The 25,732-nt window shown below is 43.4% G+C and overlaps 1 protein-coding gene across 1 annotated transcript; it reads left to right on the top strand.

The window, feature by feature from the left end:
* The first annotated feature begins 1,214 nt into the window (after positions 1-1,214).
* Positions 1,215-17,239, top strand: LOC125427791 (kelch-like protein 6). Its single transcript, XM_048487347.1, has 3 exons — positions 1,215-1,290; positions 1,904-1,982; positions 15,799-17,239. The coding sequence occupies exons 1-3, from the start codon at positions 1,215-1,217 to the stop codon at positions 17,237-17,239; spliced, it is 1,596 nt and encodes a 531-aa protein (XP_048343304.1).
* Positions 17,240-25,732: the final 8,493 nt, after the last annotated feature.

The raw sequence follows: 25,732 nt of genomic DNA, 5'->3' as shown, positions 1-25,732 counted from the left end.
ACCTTCAAGGTCCCACAAAAACACAGTGAAAAGAGACTGACCCTTCCTGTGGATATTTCTACCTTAGTTTTGAACACCACCATTGCAGAAAATTCATGATATCCTTGATTACAGAACAGAGCAACTCCACATTTTGAAATGTTTATCTTTTCTTGTAAAAGCTACTCGAATAAACAGATACTCCTGCACCTGTTCCTTGATGGTGAGTTTACCAGTCCAGTCGATAGCCTTTCAAATGTACTTTCTCAGTCTTCCAATATGCAAATGAGAGGGAGTTGCAAAATACTAACAGTGCATTGGCTGTTACTTGTCTACTTCAAAACTTACAGTCATAATGGGGGTGGGGAGGTGGGGCTTTTTTTTCAGGGATTTCAAGTTGTTGTTATACCCCCTGTTTCAGACTCTCACCAAATGGCCTAAGTACAGTGGTTTCAATAACCAAATAACAGAAAATACCAACTGCTTTCCATACTTGACCCCATTTCATACTATTATTGTTTCACAGCTTGGATAACAATTGAGCCTGCTGTGTTTTGTATTTACTCCGTTGGTTTTTGAGATTACTTCTGTACCAAGATTTGTTCCAGGCACCATAATGACCCAAGATAGTTATCAGGAAACAACTCCTTCTTGCAGGTACAGCACCATTTTGAAGTTAGATCCTGGAAATAGAGTAGATTGATGGATATGAAAACGTTTTGTGTGTCAGGGTTGAAAGGTTAGAGAGAGACAGATCTTTTGAAGAGAGTTTAATGTAATCGATTCAACAGTCTTACAATCTACAAGGCCCAGGAATGCTGGCTGTTGAAGGGACACTCATGAAAAAGGATTTGTCAATGAATATTATTCCTATACTCATGAGAAGAAGAAACATGATCAAGAGTGCTGTGAAGAAGAGGGAAAGGGTTAAGTGGGACTTCAGGATTATTATCAAAATGAGGTGTCGTTTGCCATGTAGTTCAGAATTTCAAGACCAGCCTTTGGCAAAATCCTCTTATGGGCCCCAAGGCAGCAGAACATCTATGAGGATGTATTTGGACTGCTGTGGTGTGTTGTGAGACTCTGCATCAGTGTTTCAGTTCACATAAAGCTGTTGTCAAACCTTTATTTCCATTTTTAGGCTTTCTCTTCTTCCCTAGCAATGACTGGTTGATGAGTCTCAAAGAAGGAGTACTTTTTATTGAGATTCCTAGACCCATTTCAGTGGATGGATTATGGATACCAAAAAGGACCATGAAGAGGATAACATGAGTGTGAGACCTAATTCTTTGAGATTCTACATTGCTCAGGGTAAATTTATTGCAAAACATGGAAACAGCAGTTACACAAAGTCTTTATTTTAATTAGTATCCTGCCTTTGTGGTACCCAACATACTGGCATTACAAGGCCCACAAATTTGTCCACAGGGGCTTCATTCTTGTCCAACATTCTAAAGGGTGATTTTAGATATGAATTATGAGGCTAATTTTTTTATCTTAACTAGAAACCATGTCATATGGAAGTTATGTGACTACTGCTTGCAGGCATTGTATTGATCCCCCTGAAATCTAGAGTGTGATGATTTGGAACTGATATAGGATGATAATGATATGTATTAAGAAAACCTGTTTTAGGGACCTGTATTGCTCCCTTGAGTTCTGATGGATCTCTTCAGCTAGGGATCATGAAGTTGTTCTTTTGGTCTTCACTATAACTGATCGAACACTGAGGCAACAAGATGAGCAGGTTTTGAGAGCTAACCTGTTTCATAGAATGGAGCTGCCCTCCTCTGATGGTCCTGTATTAACCTTGTACTCTTTATGTTTTCCTTCCATGGTCACTTGGGCAGAGCTATCTCACTAGTGGAGGTCTTATTTTTTGTCATGGTTTAACATACTTGGCTTTCTCTCCCAATACTTACAGGTTTAAGAAAACTTTATGAGAGCCAGCAGTTTTGTGATGCCACCTTGGTGGCTGAAGGAAAGAATTTCCCCTGTCACAGGTAGGTCTTTGGCCTTTGTTTGTCTTCAAATTCATTGGTGGACCTGGTGAATTGATGCCATGTCATTAAAATGCAGGAAGTAGATATTTCACTTGGAGAAAATTAATTGTTTGACCAAACAGAGATTACACACATTGCTATTGAAAACTCCAGTTCTAGAAGTAGTGTGACCTTTGACACAGTGTAACAATCTTCATCACAATGGATACTGTCAGGGGCATTTCTGTCAAGGGCAAGCCATGACACCAGTTCTAGTGTTAGTTAGCCTGCAAAGGAGTAAATCCTTGTCCAAAATATTTCAAATACTTTTGTGAGATTAGAAAAAATACTGCTCCTAGTGGTGGTAGTAATACTAACAATACTTAACATTGTCAAAATATGTTACCATTGTCATATTTTTCTTCCTCACAGTTTTACAAGGTAGATCACAAATTATTTACATTTTACAGATGGGGAACAGAGAGTGCCATGCTGGCTGATTATGCATGGCAAGGTTCCCATGACTTCAAAGATAATTGGCCGGGGAGTCTTTGTTTCTGGGCATGTTTGGCATTATTACCCACCACCCTGTTTGCAGCAGAGCAGGCATTACCCATCAGCTGACTTTTTGCTTGCGCCTGGGTGGTGGTGGTGGAGTGTAATGTTTCGCCAGTCTTCCGTCACACATACATGCTTTAATTTTTCATATAATCTGTAATTTTTATATTTAATTTTATCAATAGATTGATATATCGACATAAAAAGTGAATTATTACAGAAAAGTCTTGAATATGGTATCTGTACGCTTTGCCTGAACACTGATAGTTTTTTATGGTGGGACGTGACAGGGGAGTAATAGTGGTGTGCAAACTGCAAAATCACAAAAGGATAATGTGAACTGCCATTTGCTAAGTTCCCCAGGTTCACGATCATCTGTCTCCCAATTTCTGTAAGCCCAAGCTTCTCCGTGTGATTTGGAATGACTTGATTGCTTGTGTATAAAACTACAAGGCTGGAGACATCCCAGCTTGTTCATCAAAAGCAGGGGCAAATCAGGTGTTCGGGCTGATCAACAAGTCTTATTATTTTTATATCTTTTAGTGTTAGCATTGATTTATCAATCTATTGATATGTTTTTTTAATCTAAAGATCTAAAGATATGCAGGAGCAGGAAGGCCACAGGAAATAGGAATGATACAACAGGAAAAGAAACAGGGAGTAGTTGGCAACAGGGAGGAAGGCAAGGGGGAAGTGTGCAAAGCCTCGTGAGGGAGTGGGCAGGGGGTAAGACTAGGCAGGCTGGCTGCAGGCAGACAGAAGAAGTCAGGGCAAAGCTGGCCCAATGACAAATCTGTCCCACTCTGGCAGCGAATGGAAAGTGGAAAGTGAAAGCAAGGCTAGAGGAAATACGTCCATGTAAGAAATCTTGCCACGGTCGACATTTGTCTCCATCATACAGTAAACACCTTGTGAGTAATCGGCTATAGTGACTTCTCCAAGGTCACACTATGAACCAACAGCAAAAATATGATTTGAACACATATCTAAGTCAATCCACTGTGCTCAAGGTCATGCTAGATGTGGAAATGTTTGTTTGGACAACTATTAAAACGAAGTTCTGATCAATAGTTTTATTATTCTGCAGCTTCTTCTGTGAACTTGCAATTTGTACATATAGTACAGTGATGGCAGACGATGCATAATGCCCATTGGGAAAGGTGGGCAGCTGCCCAGGGCATCACCTTGTGGGGGGCATCAAAATGCAGGGTTTGTTTTGGGGTATTTTAGTGGTTTTCCATTTTTGGCCTGCAGGGGGCACAGTTTTTAAGTTAGTGGCACCATTTTTCAGTGTATCATCAGGAGACTGTCCTTATGCTACCCCCAAGTTTGGTGAGGTTTGGTTCAGGAAGTCCAAAGTTATGGACTCCCAAAGGGGGTGCCCCATCCCGCATTGTTTCCAATGGGAGATAATAGGAGATGGGGGCTACAGTTTTGAGGGTCCATAACTTTGGCCCCCCTGAACCAAACTGCACCAAACCTGGGGGGTATCATTAGGGAAGTCTCCTGATGAGACCATGAAAGTTTTGAGACTGTGCCTAAAGAAATGTGCCCCCCCCCAGCCTGCAACCCCCATTGACAGCAATGCAGAAAACTCAATGCAGAACAAGATTCTTGGGAAAATTTCTGGGATGTTCCTGCAGGGGGTGCATTTTTCAATGTATCAGCACCAAAATGTCAGGGTATCATTTGAAGACTGTCATGATGGCACCCCCCAAGTTTGGTGCAGTTTGGTTCAGGGGGGGCAAAGTTATGGACCCTCAAAACTGTAGCCTCCATCTCTTATTAGCTCCCATTGGAAACAATGGGGGATGGAACACCCCTTTTGGGAGTCCATAACTTTGGACTCCTTGAACCAAACCTCACCAAACTTGGGGAGTAGCATAAGGACAGTCTCTTGATGATATGCTTAAATTCTGGTGCTGATATGTCTAAAAATGCACCCCCTGCAGGCACCAATATCCTGGTGCAAAAAAAAATTGGTTGTGGTGGAGTGGCCACCCATGGCGGGGGGGGGGGGGGCATCCAACTCAGGTTTTGCCCAGGGTTTGCCAGGGTCCTGGTTTCTTCTGCTCTATTACTTCACTGTGAGCTAAGGCTATGGCATGGGTAAATTCAGAGGTGGCACTTGAGCCCCTTTCTGTGCAGGCATGTGCACACAGAGTTCGGTCATGAGGGGGTGGGAAAATCACCCCCCTCATTGACACACACACACACCTAGGGCTGGCTACCTGGGCCATTGAGCTTTCAATGTCCGCAGACACCACAGTATGGTGAGCAGGGAGGACTTCTCCATTTTGGCTGGCAGCCTCCTGTTGCCTGTTGTGCTCATAGGGTGGCTGTTGCCCGGGAGGGGCAGCAGAGGAGACAGAGATGCTAGAGAGGTACAGAGCTGTGCGCTTGGGATCTTTGCTGGAGGCTAGGAACTTGCAGGCTGGCCCCTGTTCTGAAAGTGGGTGGGCGGGAGGAAGAGTGGAGACCAACCAGTTTTTTTCTAAACTGAAACCTCAGCATTCAGGTTAAATTGCAAAAAGAATTCAAAACAGACAGAACAGAGCAAAAAAGAAAACAAAACATTTAGCCAATGCTGCACTGATACAATTGTAACACGCTGGATCCAAAAATAACATTCAAATATAATCAGAGGAACCATCACGAATTCTTAAATTCACTATTTTGTCCCCCAATTCTGTAATGTCTTTACTGATCAGTCTCTTATATTTTAATCATTCTTACATTAATAATCTTCTAGTTTTTATTTTTACATGATTGATTCAGCTTCAAATAAGAATTAAAGTTCCCATCTCTCATCAAATTTATGCTTTGGCCGTCTATTTACAAGGTTTGTTAATTTAGCCACTATAGCATATTCCCTGATTTTATCTTTCCAAAGTTCTGTACTAAGATTTTTATTGGATTTCCTGTAGAATGCAATTGTTACTCTTGCTGCAGTTAATAAGTGCCAACATAGTTTGTTAAGCTTCTGAGGAAGATTTTCCAGTAAGATGCCCAGTAACACCATTTTAGCAATAAGGAGATATTTTAATTTAACTTTCTTTTGTATTTTCATGTATACTTCTATCCAGTACTTCTTGATTTTTTTACAAGTCCATCACTTATGGAAAGCAAGACCCAAACCTCTTTCCAAGCGACATCTCAGCAAAAGAGACCATCGGTGACTTTGTTTAAGTCATCCTTCTTGACGATAATTTCAGATAAGTTATGTACCATCTAAAAAACATTTTATATCTATTCTCTTTTCCCATTCGGCTTGCAGTAAGTTTAATACTTTGAGTCCATAGTGTTTCCCATTGTTGAAAGGTTATCTCTTCTTTAAAGTGTTGCATCCATTTTACCATCCATATATTTACTTGCTCCAATTCTGTTTCAGTTTTCAGCAGAATCTTATATATTCTTCCCATCAAATGTTGTTTCTGTGCTGTAATCTCTTTTTCAAAATCTGATAATTCCATGTGGTATTAATTCTCTTCTAAGTCTTGTATTTTTTTTGCTCTCCTTTATTTCTTGCTGTGATTTGATTTTCCCTTGCTTGTTGATCATTTCCTTGCAATGTATATTGTCATACTTCTGTATTTCTGGATCATAATTGGCTTCTATGGGAGATTTTAAAGGTGAGGTCGGGGGGGGGGGGGGGGCTAAGTCATGAATACGTTTTTTTCCAGATTTCAAAATGTCCTTTTCATATTACATGAGAGTCTTTTTTTAATCAGCTGTATCTTTTGGTCAGTTTCCCCCCCACCATAGATAACTGTGTAGATATTCTGCTTATTTCATGGACAGAACCTCTGTCCATGAAAAAGATGATATACCTGGAATTTTTCTGCCAGATGAGATTCTAACTTTGAAAAGATAATATATATCATGCATGTAAAAGTTGTGTACATCTGACCTGCACCTGTACTTCAGTAAAACCCATGACTTCCTTTGTTTATTTTCCTGATATTACTCCCCCAAGCACAGTTGATACAGCTATGAAATGTGGAATAAAAGCACAAAAGACACCACAAAATTAAGCCAACAGATCCTTCCTGTCTTCTTCCAAACAAAGCTGGTGCATTGAGGTAGCAGGATATGGCAGACAGTACTGTTTTGAGAGGAACCAGATCAGATTAGGGTGTTAGGCCCAAACCTATTATGCCTTTAAAATCAGCTCAAGATTATAATTTCTAACATATAGTTGTTTTTGCTGCTTCTACTCTCTAACATAAGGGCTCCCATATTTGGCTTCATTCAGTCCTTATTTCCGTATTGCTATGGTTCACTCAGACCCTTCAGGAGGAATCCTGGGAAAGGCAGGTTGAAAAGCCTCAGAAGAGATGGCCTCTTCCATCTTCTTCCAGAGAATTCCTAGATTATCTCTACACTTTGGAAACCTGTTGCTTTTCAATGGAGACTGAAGATCTCTGAGCAGCTAGCAGCTAATGGGCTTATTGATCACCACTGCAGGATGGATAGCTTGGCAGGTAAGACAGACAGAATCCTGTTTGGGGCTCTCAGTGGGGTTCTTTAGAATATGAACAAGTGCTGTAAGATACATGAAAGTGTGAGCACCACTACGTCATAAAAGCTCAGATTGATGCTCCCATGCCCCCCTGTCTAGGCAACAGGCATATTTTGGCCCATCCGTGGAGACTAACGGACCTAGGGCAGTTCCAGGATGCACTGGGGGAGACCCCATCCATTGGCAACACACTTGAGAGCTGGGAGACCAGGCTGTCTGAAGCCATCAAGGTTGTCACTCCAAGGTGCCCTCTTCATGCCGGTGCCAGACCAGCTCCTTGATATACTGAGGAGCTGTGAAGGATGAAGCGAGAGTTGAGATGACTAGAGCGAGTGTGGCAGCGAGTTCTTGATGAAAGAAGGAACCAAAGACATTCATTATTAAGGTGTTTGCATGAAGATCCCCTCACGAGAGAGCTGTGAAGGAAGCAAAGTGGGTGTATTTTACCTCCTCTGTTGCAACTGCTAGTTCGTGCCCACCACAATTGTTTAGTGCAATTCGAGCACTTATGACCTCTGCTATGGGTCCTAAATTGAGGGAATTGGCACTTGGCTGTGAAGCATTTGTGAAACACAGACAAAGTCTTGGCCCTCCGCCAAACCCTTCCCACAACATTTGATACAATGAATGAACTGGAGGCCCCTTGGGTCCTTGTTTGGACTGCTTCAGCCTGCTCAACCCGACGGAAGTGAACAGGACACTGGCAGCTGTATGTTCTACCACTTGTACTTTTGATCTGTGCCCTTCCTGATTGATGAAATCTAGCAGGGAGGAGCTTTGAAGCTACCTGTTGAATGTTATTGTTATGTCTCAAAGAATCAGGAGTCGGAGGAACAAAACATGGTGCTTTATTTCAAAGCTGCTACTCACACATAGCCTAAAATCACTCTGCAGCTGTGCTCAATATAACACACCTACTGCAATTACCCAATTTCCAGTGCAACAGCTGCGGGCGACTCTTAAAACAATACAGTACCTCACAATCAATACAATACATTACACCCCCCTTCCCCTAAAACTCCTGTAATAATCTGGTGGGATTCTGCTTTAAGCTGAGATGTACCGATCTCTCAGCTCCGCTCTGGCTCCTGAGTCTGTGTTTGTTCCTGGTTCTGGTTGCCAAAACAATTGGACCCTTTGCTGTTTCTGCTTATCCTGCATCTCCATCTTCCGTGCCCTTAACGCCCCAGCGTTCCTCTTATCGGGACAATTGGACTATTCCTACTGCTTCCCTCATCCTGCAGCTCCATCCTGCCCCTATAACGCCCCAGATTCGAGGACCCTGGGGTTTCACTGATCTATACTGTTGGACCCTGGCACTCTCTTCTCTTACTTGGTCGTGTTAAACATGCCTCCGCGATCACCGCCCCTCTTCAGTTTCACACTCCTATAAGACAAAGGGCCCTGTCGGGCTGCCTCCCACAACTTGCTGGGACCCAACATGGACCTGCTCCACTAATTTCGGACACATACACCGTATCATCCCTCTCAAATGTCCGTGGTGCTTTCAACACCTGATCTTCTCTTTCCGTGGACGATCATCAACTGAATCGGGATGCATTCGGTCCAGCAACGCTTGTAATGTTTCCGCCATTCAGTTATTGCTTAACTCATGGGACTCCTCCAGGTAGCTTATTGCTGTGCACAGTGTTATGTGCTGTGTTAACAGAATGCGTAACCCGCCAACCAATGACGCCAATCCCCTCTACTATTCGGCTGCAAGTGCATCATGCCGTTCACGCACTGCGCACCATCCTTTCCTGCCTGCCCATTCAGTAGCCGGATGAAAGGGGCCGAGGTAACCTGAGCGAATAACACCATTGGCCGTAGGAATACTTTAAACTCCTTGGATAACAAACGCTGTCCCATTATCCGATACCACCGTGCATCCGGGAATGGCCATGGAGTTTGCAAAATAACAACTTACTTTATGTGCCCTAATAACTGTTTGTGATGTCATTGACATTACTGGCACTACTTCTAGCCATTTTGGAATATGAGTCCCACTCTGGGTAACGATGAGAAAAGCACCTGGCGCTTGGAAAGGCCCTGCAAAAATCAATATGTACTTGCCCTTGACCCACGGTCTTTTGTGGACTCCATTGATAGGTAGGGGCTGGAGGTGGGGCGAAAGCATCGCTGCGTTATCTGACCACTCCCCCTGCACCATGGCCACCCATTCTTCTATTTCACTATCCATCTTTGGCCACCACCACACATAACTACCGGCCAATGCCTTCATTCTCTCACTTCATTCGGGGTGCCCTACCATGTAAGGCCTCCCAGCACCCTAATCCTCTTAAGGCTGCTGGGATCACTTACTCTATTTCCCCACAGTAAAGCACCCTTGTGGACAGATACATCTCAAAAGCGTGCTGCCTCATTCCAAATGGTCAAATGATGCGATTTTTCCTCTAACTTACCCAATGGCCAACCCTTCCATGCCCACCCAAAGGCTTCGGGCAAGCGCTTTTCTGGGTCAACTTAGCTGACCTTTCTGCTATTTCTGCGGCTTGCACTGGGAGGAGCTCTGATCAACTTGGACTCCAACATCAAAAACCTCCAAAAGTGGGGAAATGATCAGCTTCCTCCATCCCTTTGTACTGGCAAAGCTGAGCTCACAACGCATCTACATGACTGAAGATTTTCTTTTCCTTCGACTGGTGCTGCAAAGACACTTAATCATATGCATTCAGGAACATTGCCCACACGCAGCAGCATTTCTAGGGGACAATATTCGTGGTGTCGGGCGCTTCTGAGGGAAAATAACAATCTCCAACAGCTGCTTCTATGGTCTGTAACAATCATAAATGTTAAGCCCATACACGTAATGCATGAAACTTCTTAACCCCAGCCACTATTGCTAATGTACCTCGCTTATCAATTTTGCTTTACGTAATTTCGCCTCCGCTGTAGACCACGCGTCCTAGAGATAATATGCAATTGGGCTTCCATATCCTCCACCGATTGATGGCTCAACACTGCTCCAACTCCATCACGGGGAGGCATCGACGTAATCAAAATTAATGGCTTCCTCTCTCATCAAAGATGAACCAATACACTTTCTGGTATGACAACTGTAATCGCTTTGACATCTCGGGAATGCCTTCTCATGCTGACTTGGTCCACTGCCACACTGCCCGCTTATCTAATAAACGGTTGCAGTGGTAAACTCACGCCCCATGTCATGTGGCTTCTCCCTTTATAGCTTTAAGAATGAATGGTAAAAAGTTGCTTCAGCAATCCCCAAAGATGCGCCTGTAACTCTTTGGCTTTGACTGTGGTGCTGGGGCATCCTGGATGGCCCCTCGCTACCTTTACTGAATGCTCGGGTGGATTCCTCCTTGCATCTACCATGTATCCCGAAAAATCTCTACTCTGGCTTACTACCAAACACACGCATTTTTCGCTTAAGCAGCGCCAGAACCTACATCTGAGAAGCACTGCGAAAGTACTTTCCATTACCGCACGTCATCAGATATCTCCTCCTCAGCTGCACCCACTATCAAGACATCATCCAAATATGGTATGAGCTCCCCGTGGCAGAGTTTCTTTAATATTTCTTCCATCGAAGCTCTGGAATATCCCCCCAGGGAGCTACGCTCACTTCAAATTGCAGCCGCTTTACTCTTGAATGCCCCCCCCCTGTGCCAGTCACTTCATGCGTCCTGGAGCTACTGCTGCAGTGGCATCATCCACTTCCAGCTGTTGATATGCCTGCGCTTAGATCTGCTAATTTTGCAAAACCTTTCCCCCTCGCCAATGATATTTGCTAACAACTGACCTGGACAACCTGGCGCACTTCGGTTACGGATGTTTCTGCAGTGCCTTGTTAATTGTGCACTTATAATCAGCACAAATGCGCACATCCCCATTGGCCTTCAGGGGTCACAATGTGGAGTTTCCCGATTTTGCATTTCTACCACTGGCTCCAATATTCCCTGTTCCCAATACACCGATCTAGTTCTGCATCCGCACTTTGAGAGCGAAGCAAAACCGTGGAATCGCTTTATGATTTTTAGGCGTATTGTTATTGGGGGTACTAAAAGGGATCCAAGAGATGCAATGTATTATAGGTGGAATCCCTTATACCTTGCCCCGAGTCCCTCAGCTTAAACACACTCTTAAATTCTCCCACTAACACCTCCCCATGTCAACTTGTTGCTAATCCTCATGAATTCCAGTAATTACGAATTCCCAACACGCCTCCCAAAACCCAATTCGTCCAACCCCAATAGGCTCGTCAGTCGCATTTCCTTCCACTATGCTAACAATTTCAAACATCCATCAAACGCGATATATGATATTTCACATGGACATTACATTACATGCCCAAACCACAGGTACTCTATGTCCTTGATAATCCGTGAAGTGGTAAAGTGCACAAGATTGAATGTCCAAAATCATCCTGTGGGCAAATCGTTTTGCATAAGTAAGGTCCTCAGCAAGAAGCGATGTGAGAATCGCCTGACCCAGAATCCAACTTCCATCTGCACACAGAGGGACATCCTGGATCTTCTTCACAGTCACCGTGCTAACTTACCAGCTGGATCAGGTTTCGGGTTGCCCGTGGTTAATTCCATCAGCGGCGTAAACACCATCACACTGCTCATGTGGGGGGTTGTGCCAGTCAGAAGCCAGCTACATGGGGACAGCAAGGTAAGCAGGCATCCACAGAGTGTGTAGCAGATGAGCCGGGGAACATGTCTTCCTTGGTCCCTTGATGCCTTTTTTTTCTCTGCACACTCTCCCAATATGCCCCCAACGCTTACAACAGAAACATTGTGCCTCTTTAAATTTACACCTTTCTCTCTCTCCATGGGGCCCACCACAAGCTCTCATACATTTCTCTGTTAACATCCCTCCTCCCCTCTGTTGTGGTGAATGGTCTTCCCATCTTCATTGCAACCATGCTGCAGTCTCTGAATTTCACCATTACAGGTCCTCGGGTCTACAGTCCCACTGCCAGCTGTTTGCAGTAATCTGCTGTGGGCTCCGCTATGTCGCACCTTCAGGCTAGAGGCTTTGCAGCAAGTTCAAAATTCAAGGCTTCTTGGTATGCCGTTTGAAAAAAGGTCAAGTCTGTCCATCTTTGCCAGCAGCAACTTTTGCAATGGTGCCTCTCTCTCAGCCACAGAGCATGACGCAGACGCTGATCCCTTTAACAAATTTCATTCCAAATTGGGAGAAATTACATTTGTTGTTACCACCAACGCCGTAAAGCACTGCAACAACACATACCCGTAGCAATGCTTTCAGTCCCCTCCTGAATACCGCGTTTATAAAAAAAAGCCACTCCGTCTAGCTTCATACTTCTGACGGTTGGGGAGATGAAATGGTTCCTTAATGCAGTCATTATCTCTACAAGCGGTGTTGCTGATAAGTCTCTTGGCGCTTATCAATGTAAAAGGAGGCGAGGTCAAACACCCTCTTCACCACAGAGGCTCAAAAACACGGCTCCTTTTTTCCTTTCTGGGTCTGTTATGCCATTACGTGCCCAGAGAGATAAAATTCCAATCGGACACCTCATAACTCTGCTACTTCCAAAGGAGCTCCAGAATTAAAACTGTTCAAAGCTGCCCTTGAAAAGTACCATGAATTTACCTCTCACCAGTCCTTGCTTCACAAAGCTTGCTAGACTTCATGTCGCAGACACATAAGTTTATCCTCGTCGCCAATATGTTATGTCTCAAAGAATCAGGAGTCGGAGGAACAAAACATGGTGCTTTATTTCAAAGCTGCTACTCACACATAGCCTAAAATCACTCTGCAGCTGTGCTCAATATAACACATCTACTGATTACCAATTCCAGTGCAACAGCTGCAGACTCTTAAAACAATACAGTACCTCACAATCAATACAATACATTACAGTTATCAATTGCTCCCTTGAGCAAGGAGGCTTTCCGGGGCGGCTTAAAGAGGCAGTGGTCCACCCGCTCCAGAAAAGACCACAATTAGATCCCTTAGATCCAGCCAATTACCACCCAGTTTCGAACCTTCCATTTCTGGGTAAGGTAATTGAGCGAGTGGTGGCGGATCAGCTCCAGAGGTTCCTGGATGATGCTAACATATTGGATCCCTTCCAGTCTGGTTTCCATGCTGGCCATGGGACCAAGACGGTACTGGTCACTGTCATGGACAAACTCCAGTTCCACTTGGATAGCAGCGGTTTGGCGCTACTGGTGTTAGATCTCACCACAGCGTTCAACATCATAGATGATGACCTTTTGGTCCACCGCCTCACTGATATCAGAGTTCAAGGGTCAGCCTTGAGCTGGCTGGCCTCATTTCTCTGAGACCGGGGACTGCAGGTGACATTTTGGGGAGAGAACGCCAGGCATCATCCATAAATAGTGGGGTGCCGCAGGGGGCGATCCTCTCTCCGATGCTTTTTAACATCTGCATGCACCCTCTGGCCAGTTTGGTCTGGAGTTTTGGGCTGCGGTGTCACCAATATGTGGTTGACGCCCAGCTCGTGTTCACAATGGAGGGCTACCTGTCTTCAGCCCCTCGAGCTCTCCAGCAATGTTTAGAGGCTGTGACTGGTTGGTTGAAGTTAAATCCTGCAAAGATGGAGGTCCTGTGGCTGGGTCAAGGGGAGTAACCAGTGGACTTTTGCCTGCCTACGCTAGATGGTGAGACTTTGCATTTAGCCTCGTCTGTCAGAAGCCTGGGAATGACTTTGAACACAACACTGTCACTTGAGGCCCAGGTCACTTGGACAGCCCAGCTAGCATTCCACCATTTGTGTCAGGCATGGCAACTGGCCCCATATCTCTCCCGTTCTGACCTGGCCACAGTGATCCATGCAACGGTCACCTCCAGGCTTGATTATTGTAACTCGCTTTATGCTGGCTTGCTTTTGATTGTGATCCAAAAACTGAAGCTCATGCAACATACGGCAGCCAGACTCCTTGCTGTGATCCAAAAACTGAAGCTCATGCAACATACGGCAGCCAGACTCCTTGCTGGAGCATCTAGCCGGGACTGGATTACACCTGCCCTATACCATCTGCACTGGCTGCCCATCAAGTTCTGGGTCATGTTCAAAGTGTTGGTTTTAACCTTTAAGGCTATAAGCGGCCTTGGGCCTACATACCTGAAGGACCGTGTCTCCCCATAATGCCTGCTAGGTCCCTCCACTCCTTGGAGGAGAATGTATTAGTAGTCCCTGGCCCAAAGGACATCTGGTTGCCCTCTACAAGGGCCAGGACTTTTACATCCCTGGCCCCTACCTGGTGGAACAGACTCCCTAGAGCAGGGGTAGGGAACCTGCGGCTCTCCAGATGTTCAGGAACTACAATTCCCACCAGCCCCTACCAGCATGGCCAATTGGCCATGCTGACAGAGGCTGATGGGAATTGTAGTTCCTGAACATCTGGAGAGCCGCAGGTTCCCTACCCCTGCCCTAGAGAGACCAGGGCCCTGCGGGACTTGCAAAGTTTCCACAGGGCTTGCAAAACAGACCTGTTCCACCAGGCATTTGCCCAGCCGAGTTGATTGTTATCAGCTCCGTTCCATCTAAGCCTCTCATGGGCACAGAGGAGGGTGGGTTTTTTGTTGCCATCTGTTACAATATTGCTCCTTTTATGCTATTTTATTCTATGGTTTTATTCTGGTTTTATTAAATGTATTTTTAGACTGTTATTGTTTTACTTTGTTGTTCACTGCTCTGAGCCCTTCGGGGAGGACGGTTTATAAATATACTAATAAAAATAAATAAAAAATATGTGCAAAAACAGGCTTCTTGTAAGACTCCATTTAGTAAGCAACTGACCGTGACAAGAAGGACAGCAAAAATGGTAAGGTATGTGCTATTGGAAATCCCAGACATACTCAAATGTAACACCAGTGCTAGGTAAATGAAACTTGATCATACCTGTTCCTTTTGATGGATGAAGACAGTTTGATCTTTCATGGGACAGACTTCTGCCCTGTCCTTTTCCTATTTTCTCTAAGGAGTCTCAAAGCAGCTTACAATCGCCTTCCCCTCCCCTCCTCACAACAGACATCTTGTGAGGTAGGTGGGGATGGAAGAGATTGGAGGGAACTGTGAGTAGCCCAAAGTTACCCAGGATGCTCCATGTGGAGGAGTGGAGAATCAAACCTGGTTCTCCAGATTAGAGTCCACCTGCTCATAACCATTATACCACACTGGCTCTTCAAACAGGCCAATGACCAGGTTTCACTAGGGCAGCAGACAAAATAGTACACTCATTGTGCAGCAGTAGTGAAAAGGGTTAACTCCTTGCTGCAGACTATTAGGAAAGAAACTGAAAATAAAACAGCCAGTCCTGCAATGCCTCTGTAAAGTTCTTTGGGGAAGACTCATTTGGAATACTGTGTAGAGTTCTGGTCACTGTCTCTTACAACTGCCATTGCAGAGCTGGTAAAAGTTCAGAAGAGGACAACCAAGATGATTAAGGAGTTGGAGCACCTTTCCTGTGAAGAAAGGTTAAAGCGACTGGGACTGGAAAATAGACAACTAAGTGGAGACATGATAGAGTTTTGTAAAATTATGCTTGGAGCACAGAAAGTTGGCAGAGAAAACATTCCCCCTCCCATAATAATAGAACTTGGGGGCACCCAATGGAGTTGATGGGCAATCAGTTCAGGAGAGAGAAAAGAAAATGCTTCTCTTCTCAAAGAATAATTCAGCTGTGGAATTCATTACCACAACATTAAGTGATGGCTAACAAGCATGGATAACTTTAAGTTCCCATTAACTGTTATTTCCTCTCTTGTTCCTATCAGATTTCTCGCTGACAGCATTTCAATGGATAGCTGCCTGGGACTTTATGCACTAGCATATGCCCATAACCACCAAGCTTTGCTTCGTGTGGCCACTCACCACATCACAATGAACTTTGAGCCACTTTCCAAACACGAGTCCTTCCCAAGTCTGGATCTCAGTACAGTGATGAGTATTGTCTCCTCGGATAAACTTCTGGTGTCTACTGAGCTCACTGTCTATCAAGCTGTGCAACGCTGGGTGAAATCTCAACTAGCTGAGCACCTCTCACTGCTCAAGAAGCTGATGGGACAGATCCGTCTCCCTCTTCTTACTTCTGAGGAGGTGACTACAGTTCAGGCAGATATTATTGCACAATATGGACATGCTCATCTTCAGTGGGAACAGTTGGATGGGGATGGTAGGTTGCTGAAGAGTGGAGGTCTCAGGAGTGGTATGTATGATGACTGGATTGTGAGTCTGGGCCTTTTTGTTAGCAACATGCAAGGCGGAGTAGTTGAGCGTTTGAAAACCCACTTCCTCGGTTTTAACCTTCAGACAGAAAGTTGGGAGGAGATACCTCCTTTGATGTATCTTGATTCTTCAGGCTTCTTATCTGTAGGGCACAAGCTCTATGTCTCTGGAGGGCAAAGACTTAATGGCTCGATCTTAGGCAATCTGCATGAATTTAATGCTCTGACTGGCCAGTGGATACAGCTACCTTCCATGTCTGTACCCCGGCGAGAACATGGTTTTCTAGCCTGTAAACAGAAGCTGTATGCTTTGGGGGGCCGAAGTGGCCGAAGTGTGCTTGATTCTGCAGAAAGTTTTGATTTGGCACAGAAAGTTTGGTGTTCCATTGCCAGCCTGCCATTTCCAGTAAGTCATTTTGCATCTGCCACACTAAAGGACAAACTTTACCTAATCGGGGGATTCTCTCATACCAGGGCAAGTGGCCTTGCTCACAGGGGCATTCTGATCTATGACACAAGCTTGAATGTGTGGAATCAGGTGCCTTTGGCTTTTCAGTGTTACAAATCAACAGCTGTGACCATGGACAATGGGATCTTTGTCATTGGTGGACTTGTAGAAGAAAGCAGCCGGCGTGAGACACCTGGCACTGTAATCAGAGCTCTGATCTCTGGCACTCATAAGTGCTTTTTTCTCAGCAAGGATGGCACTGTAAGCCAGGACATTGTGATTCCAGAACTCCCCATACTTGTTCTACCACCTTGTGCCGTTCAGTGGCAGAACAAAATACACGTCCTGGTAGGGAATACAATTTACCAATGGAGGCCTGGGGAATCAAGTTGGACTCATAGTCGAAAAAGTGTTCCCAACACAAGAGTGACATTCCTAACAGTAGTTAACGGTGTGACACTGAGGGTGCCGAAGAAAACTATTCAGCCTCTTTTGCGAGACTCATCAGCAGCCCTGACAGCTGTTTGGGTGGCAGATAATTAACAGACTTGCCAACACTTTGCAAAGCTGGTCACCTCCTCAGTGCTTTGATGTCAGCTTCTGCTCTGATTGTAGGATACCTTGACACCAATCTGCTCCCTTTAAATATCATCAGTGCTGATTTCTTTTAGGAGCAGAATTGGTTTCTCCTTTTTTGCATTTGAGATGGTGAATCTGTGGCTCAGACAAGAGGACTGATTACTGAATAAATTCCAATTCTACCTTCAACTTGTTTTATTTATGATAGCATCATTCCAAGCATCATTAGTTGAGAATAAAAGGCAAGAAGTTCATGTGATCAAGGAATCTTCCCCCAAGTAAAGGAGGTTTCCTGTCCTTCACTTGAAATAAAAGTTCCCCTCTACATTTGGTTCACAATTTTCAAGGTTGGGCCCAACCAGACTGGTTTGGGGGAAGAGAGAAATGGAAGCACACTTGACAAGGATAACTTACTCACTGTTATAGTGAAAATTGTTAGCCATTTACAGATAACTAAGCAGCAACTAAGCTTACTGTTTCTTGTACCATTTACTTCTTTTGCTGAAATAGGTTTGCAAGGATCAATGCACTTGGGAATAAAATTAGTACTTACACTTCAAATACATCCATTTGGGGAGATGTTCATAGATGGTGGGCAAGATCCTATTTTATCTGGTGTGAACAATTTGAAGGACCATTAGTTCCCAGACAAGGGGAAACACACTGATAAAAATGGGATCCAGCATCTGGGATTATGCAACTCACCATTTATCTACATTTCCACAAACAGATGACCATATAAATATTTATTTTATACCCAGATACTTTGACCCCTATGCATCCATGTTATTCAGCAAAAGGGGTAAAAAGTGCAAGGTAATAAAATCAACTTTCTGTTACTTTCCTTATCCCCCTTTGTCACATCCTGACCTTCAGTTTTAGATAGGTGAATAGATTTGCTTGCATTTGTTTATTATTGCCTTTCATTATCCAAATAGGCATACATAAGAGTCTCTGGTGTTGCAGCCCCTAGTCATTCTTTCTCCCCTTTTTTGATACTTACTTGTTTGGGTAAACAGGGATGAGGTGGTTTATTTCCTCCTTGTGTTTCCTCGTGAGGTTTATGAGCAGAGTTTAATCGCTGAAACAGTCCTTTCTCTGAAGTCAAGGTTACCAGTACCCTAAACCTTTGTGTGGAGCAATACCTTTTTACTTCAGAGTTTGGGCTTGTCAAACCCCCTAATATGTGTTTTTTATTTTTAAAAATTATCTCCTAGAAGAAGAGTTTGGATGTATACCCCCTTTCTCTTCTGTCATGAGACTCAAAAGGGCTTACAAACTCTTTGTCTTCCTCTCCCCACAACAGAAACCTTGTGAGGTAGGTAAGGATGAAAGAGTTCTGAAGAACTGTGAGTAGCCCAGCAGGCACCCAGAAGGAGTGGGAAATCAAACCCAGTTCTCCAGATTAGAGTTCACCTGCTCTTAACCACTACACCACACTCACGAAGGGAGGGCACTTGCCCCTCAGAGGGATTTTCTCTTTGGCTGATTCCGCATGGGCCAAAAACAGCAGTGTGAAAACAGTGTGAAAATGGTGTAAAAGGGTTTAAAACAGTGTAAAAGGGTTTATACTGTTTTCACACCGTTTTCACACCGCTGTTTTTGGCCCATGTGGAATCAGCCTTTCTTTTCCTTCAGTATGCTGCCACTAACTGGTCACAGTATAAATTAGCTGGCAAGAGGACCAGTCTGTGTTGCTATTCTAAGGCTTCACCTATTGCCTGAATCTCCTACTACTCAAGGTTTGGTTACCACAGGGACAGCTTGCTGCACTTGTACACTCCTGAGGAAAAAACAATTTAGGTTCTGATTGCCTCACTTACCCTGGCACCCATTTTAAATAGTCTGTTTGAACAGCTGAAGCGTAAGTGATATGGGGAAGAACTAGCAACATTTAAAACAATAGAGAAGCCACAGGTCTTCACACATATGGCCTGCACAGCAACATAGTGTCTGCACAGCAAACAATACAAAAGCAAGGTGCAGACATGCACTTCCCTTGTCTTTCAATCTATATATGTCCTAGCTAGCTTTATTCTCAAGCAAGTACTTTAACTTAGAGGCTACGGTATTCTAATAGCTTCCCTTTTTCTTGAAGCATTTGTCCAGACAGCCAGCCTTTTGTTTGCTCCATGAGTCAAGGAAGAAGCTTTCAGGCTAAGACAGAACTTAGTCCAGAGAGCTTCTTCCTTCAGATGGAATCACCCCAAATTGACCTGCAAAAATGGATCCCCCTCCCTTCAGGCAAAGGGATTTTATCTCTTCTATTTTCCCACCCCATTGTCAGTGAACTCTTTAAGAAGGTACAATCTAGCCACTCTCACCTCCAACTCTCTAGAGCCCCTTCCGCACATGCAGAATAATGCGTTTTCGAACCACTTTCACAACTGTTTGGAAGTAAATTTTGCTATTCCGCACAGCTTCAAAGAGCATTGAAAGCAGTTTGAAAGCAGGGCCCTATCCTGTGGTGTCCCACAGGGTGCAAGCATATCTCCCATGTTTTTCAGTCGTTATGTAGAGCCCTTTGGCCAAATTATTTGTAGTTTTGGTGGTTGTCAGTCATCAATATGCAGATGATGCACTGCTATATATATTCTTATCTAAATCTCCTAGTGATGCAGTAGAGGCCTAAATTGCTGCCCAGTTGCTGAGGTTAAATGGCTGAGTGAACAAATTGAAACTAAATCCTGAAAAGACAAAACTAATGCTGGTTGGGAAGGTGGAGGTTTTGAAAAATATGATGCTCCCTACATTTTATGGGGTTCATCTGACCTTTGCTGACTCAGTTAAGAGCCTCAGAGTTATACTGAACCCAACATCCCCTTTGGGGATGGGGTGGTATACTAAATAACAGTTGCAAAAAAGACATAGTTTTACCTCAGTCTAGCTCAAAAAATGGCTCTTTACCTTGATACAGTTGATCTTGCCACAGAGATCCACGCCATGGTGACATCAAGACTAGACTGCTGTAATGTACTGTACATTGGTCTCTGCTCAAAATCAATTTGGAGACTCCAGCTGGTGCAAAAAGCTGCAGCGTGACTATTATCAGGAGCTATATGGAGAATGCATATAGCTCCTGACAGTGGAGCAGTCACTCCACTGTCTGCTTATCAGTTGCCAAGCTCAGTTTAAGGTATTAGCTATCACATACAAAGCCCTTCATGGTCTTGGACCCTATGCTCTGCCACAACAACTTTGCTCATCCAAGCAAGGCCTTCCTTAGGTGCCAACCTACATATGGGTGAAGTCAACAGTTGTTCATACATATGCCTTCTCTGTTGTGGAAACCTCCTTTTGGAGTGGCCTGCCTGAGGAGATCAGGAAGGCTCCCACTCTCCTGGCTTTCTACAAACTATGTGAAACAGAATTATTCAGGAGGGCTCTGCTATGTGGAAAATAGAATAGCACTGAACAGAATCACAAAGTCACTTGGAAACTCAGAGTAGCTCATATTGTTTTTCCTGTTCTGTATCTCCTCAATTTCCCAATAAGGTAGGTTAGGCTGAGATAGTATGACTGGCCCTTGGACCATTCAGCAAGCTTCATTGCCAAGTGGGGGTTCATGCTCAAGTCACTTTTTTCTTAGTTAACTCTTCATCCATTACAGGATACTGGTTCTTACTCCAATTACCTCTTTCCTAGGAAGATCTCCTAAAGTACTTGGTTGTGGCCAGACTGTTTGCAGTCTAGAACTAATGGCTCAGAAATGCTTATTTATTACATTGGGCTCTTCCTTACACTCTTTGTTGAAACCACCTGCCATCACCCTGCATTTTAGGCCACTGGCTCTTTAAGTTGGGGTCAGACATTTGCTTTCATTATGTGTGTGACACTGTCTCATGCAATGGGGCTCCTACCACACTCTCCAGGCCTCTCTGCAGTACAAATATGCAATAACGCTGCCAGTTTGAAAACTGAAGCAGAAGTTAATTACATTCAATAAATTATGCCCAACAGAGCAGCCAGCTCCAACAGAGAGGTGATTGCAGGTAGGCAGGTGAGATCTACAAATTGTTCTGCCCTGTCTCTTTGATTCCAAGCTAGTGCTCTGGATTGGATTTGACATTTCATTCCTCTCTTCCCAGCCTCTCTCCCCAACATCTCTCACAAAGAAAACTGCAAACTGCCACGGTAGTAGCCCTTGACAATATATGCTGAAATCTTGGCTAACAACCATAACCCCAGTTGCCTGCCCTAGTTGCTAGAAACCTGATTCCCCAGGGGAGCTACTACAATGCATCCCCAAATGTTATATTGCTCAGCTTTATGCAGCCACCTGCATAGCATAGTAATGGCCACCTGCTCACTCCCTCAGCTACATAAAACATGTGAAGCTGCTGAGCAGAGGCCTTGGTCTTTGTGGCACAGGAAATAGACAAAATGGCAACAGAGGACATATTCAACTTGGGCAAGGAATTAAAGTCACCAAAAAAATCAATCCCAAAGTTCCATGGGATGTCTAGAATGACATTTTAAAAAATGTGAACAAACCACTAAATTCGGGGGGGGGGGGAGCCCTCTTCTCTCATATTTTGCAATGTAAAGCAAAGCATACAAATTAAGTAGATGTTGCATAATATATTCAGAGCACTGAATGTCAGCTTCCTCACTGCAAAAGTGGATATGTTTCCAAATTACAGACCCTTTGCCTCAGTAGAGCATCTGAACCTGTAGAATCAATATGAGCATAAAGAGGTTTTGAACAAAAGTTGGAGATGGAATTTTCTTGATTTGACCTTGATGTTGGAGAATATATGTTGCATTTGCATTGAAACGGTTCTCTGATTAAACTACTGAGACAGAAATTGTGGACCATCTGATGTTTGCTCAGTGGTTCGCAAGGATGTGCTGCTGGTGAAACAATTGGAGAGCTCTTTCCATCTGCATCCAACAATCTGTATAACAACAAAACAATACTGTTTGCACCTGAATGGTTTTATGGATTGGATCTATAGTGGACTAGTCAGGCAGAAAAGAAAAGTACAGGGGAAAATGAGCAGGATCAGGCAAACAAACAAATGGATGTATAATGAGAGACAAACCATTCAGATACTAACTGCTGATTGACTAGTGTTTCCTCTTTTCACTATTACTTGTAGCAAAGTTTGTATTAATCACCTTAACTTTGGAGGATGTACAATTTCCTGAGCCACCAATATGGTCAACATTTAAATCACATTGTTGTTGTTTTGTATATGGAGAAATAATTTTTGTTTAAATAAACATAGTTTATATAACAGCAGCCTTACTACATGCCTTACTACAATGCATTTCTATACAGAGTTACTCTACTCTAAGCCCTTTGAATTGAATGGGCTTAGATTGCATTAACTCTCTTTAGGATTGCACTGTTAGGCTTTACACCCCAACAGTTCCTTCCTAAGCAGACTCAAACCTTTCTAAGCCCATTATCTTAAATGAAGTTAGAAGGGTATAACTCTGCTTAAGATGGCACTATAAAATAAGTAAGGAAATACTTTCTGCATATCACAAATGCCACACATTTAAGAAATGAACTCATTTCAATGAATCTACAAGGCTCTTATTTCTTTGTATATAATTGTGTCAATTTTACCAGAGAAAATATATCACATACATTGTAAGGCAGCCTTCTGAAACTGTCAGAACTATAACACGTGTCCTATCCTCTTTCCTTCATTGTTTTGGATGTGCCGTGCTCCAAAGCAACTGAAGTATTTTGAAAGAATGTCACCTTCATACACTCTCAGCCTAACTGACCTTACAGGTTGCCATGAGTAGGAAAGAAGAATGATGTAAGCCACTTTTGGCTCCCATTGGGGAGAAAGGGGGGCATAAATAAATAAACATCCCCCGTGATTACTTATTTTCAATATGGCAGAATAAATAGATAATTGAAATTAATTTCCATAGTCTGTTGTTGCTTTTTTGTTCTTAAACATCAGAAGAATCAGCCAGGCATCTTCCACACTTGCTATATAATTAACAGAATAGCAGCCGTCTAAGTCCATTGAAGTCTGTGGGTTTAGCGTGGGGTGTGACTGCTTAGGACTGCACTGTAAATCTGCCTTTCTTTTATTGTTGCTGTGAACAACTCTTCCTGATGAAGAAGGTCTACATTGAAAACTTGTGCCATTTTAAACAACTGATTGTTCCTGAAGGAGGTGCAATTCATTTGCTTTGCGTCTTTTGTTCTCACCAGCAGCAGGAATGTACCTCAAATGAGTAATCTGCTGTCACTGACTTTTCCTCTTTATTCTGCATACACAAAGAGGAAAAAGAGCCTTTTGTCATGCCGGTTTACAGAGTGTCCATAAACTCTTAGGATCAGATGAGAGTCAGACCCAGAACTATTTATCCTGGACTCTCAGATGCCATGGCAACGAAAGAGGTCAGAAGTCTGGAAATTAATCCCTTTTCACCCAGTAAGTGGGAAATGAAAGCCAGAGTACACCCACAGACAGATATACATACAAGCACATACTAATATATGGGATATATGTGCAAACAACTTCATACATGTTTGTGCAAAAACAGATGCACAGAGCCAATGTGTATAAGTGCATAGATACGTAAAGGTCTGCACAGGAATGTGTGGGAGATTAAGAATGTTTTTAAAATCCATAAATCAAATATGAGCATTAATTTTCTTTGACAAACCCTCAAATACAAATTTATATCCCTTGAGTACCTCAGTGAACTCTGACTTGGAATAATCTGCTTCATTTACATTTTAATGTAGGCAACATTTTGACTTTGATTAGTTCAATTACATTGTTCAGAATTGAACTAATGAAAGTCAAATTGTGATTCTGAACTGAGCAAAGGTTATGAAGCCAATGCCACATTCCCACTGCTTTGCGGGTACTCTGGGGTTTCATGTGCACAATATTCATCAGAGCATCCAAAGCAAACTCTTTTCTCAAGGGACACTGTGGAGTGTATGAGGAATATGATCAGCCGAGTACAGCTTTCCCAGTATATCATTCCCATGACGATCATATCATAAAGCCTTGTAAAATATAATTTGATAATAGTTTTAGGGCCAGTTCTCACATTATGCCGTTCGTGAGGGAAGGAACACACGTAATCAAGCTTGCTGCAGACTACACTGGCATCTGGAAGAAAGGAGCAGACTTTTTTTGTCTGCAGCTAGTTTAAGTGGCGAGAACTCTCTTTCAATATTTGAACGCTTTTTGTTCTGTCCTACATTCCATAAAAGGGGACACATTTGTGTGATCAACACAAAGCCATGATGAACTTATCCACCTTTGGCAACAACAGCACCTTGTCCAATTTGGTTGCATGGCTGTTCCCTGTTGTAGTGGATGGACTCTCAACTCTTGGCTGAATGCTTCACCTGACAAGTTAGAAGTATAGAAGTCCATCCCTTGCATTTGCTAAGGAAAAACTGATGAAAGGCACAAAATGTGTACAACAATGGTGCTCCTTTGTGGGAGTGAGGAACAAGGTAAGGGTCAAGCAAAATTTGTATTTGGATACAGCCTCCTTAGCTGCCTAAGGGAAGAAGGGATTCTGCTTCCCTTTTCTGCATGCTAATTCAAACAGCAGAGGGTTGGATTAAGTTCATTCATTTTTCCTTTATATACCTGAGTGATCTTTTATATTTTTTCCTTTTATTGTGCTGTGAAAACATCACAACAATGGATGTTCCTGCACTTAACTATAACATATGTATTAATGTATGAATTAAGCAACCTACCAGATCTAGGCAGCATGACTGCACTTTGTTTTGATTATTATTGTAACCATCTAGAGTCTGTTTCCAGAGATTTATTGAATCATAAAGTTAGAAGAGACCACAAGGGCCATCAAGTCCAACCCCCTACCATACAGGAATACAAAATCAAAGCACCTTTGACAGAGGGGCATCCAGCCTCTGTTTAAAGGGGACTCCATCACACTCTGAGGCAGTGCATTCCACTGTCAACAGCCCTAACCATCAGGAAGTTCTTCCTAATGTTTAGGAAAATCTCTTTTTTTTATACCTTGAATCCATTACTCCTTATCTTAGTCTCTGGAGCAGCAGAAAACAAACTTGCTCCATCTTCAACATGACATCCCTTCAAATATTTAAACATGGCTATCATGTCACCCCTTAAAGGTCTCTTCTCCAGACTAAACATACCTAGCTACCTAAATCTCTCCTCAAAGGGCATGGATTCCAGACCTTTTACCATATTAGTCACCCTCGTCTGGACCTGTTCCAGCTTGTCAATATACTTCTTGGATTATGATGCCCAGAACTAGACACAATATTTCGGGTGAAGTCTGTCCAATGCGGAATAGAGTGGTACCATTAATTTCCTCAATCTAGAAACTATACTCTTATTTATGCAGCCCAGAGTTGCATTGGCTTTCTTGACTGTCATATAATACTGCTGACTCATGTTCAGCTTGCGGTCTGCTAAGACACCCAGATCCCTTTCACGTGTACTGTTGTCAAGCCAGGTG

The sequence above is a fragment of the Sphaerodactylus townsendi genome, linkage group LG03, assembly GCF_021028975.2.
Source record: "Sphaerodactylus townsendi isolate TG3544 linkage group LG03, MPM_Stown_v2.3, whole genome shotgun sequence".
Taxonomy (NCBI): Eukaryota; Metazoa; Chordata; class Lepidosauria; order Squamata; family Sphaerodactylidae; genus Sphaerodactylus; species Sphaerodactylus townsendi.
The sequence above is the reverse complement of the archived record's forward strand: the minus strand, read 5'-3'. Positions and strand labels throughout refer to the sequence as shown.

Excerpts from the sequence above, each read along its gene's own strand:
- LOC125427791 (XM_048487347.1), top strand. The coding sequence starts at position 1,215 with ATGGATACCAAAAAGGACCATGAAGAGGATAACATGAGTGTGAGACCT. Across the intron at positions 1,291-1,903 it reads GAGATTCTACATTGCTCAGG|GTTTAAGAAAACTTTATGAG; the intron begins GTAAATTTATTG and ends CAATACTTACAG. Across the intron at positions 1,983-15,798 it reads AAGAATTTCCCCTGTCACAG|ATTTCTCGCTGACAGCATTT; the intron begins GTAGGTCTTTGG and ends TGTTCCTATCAG.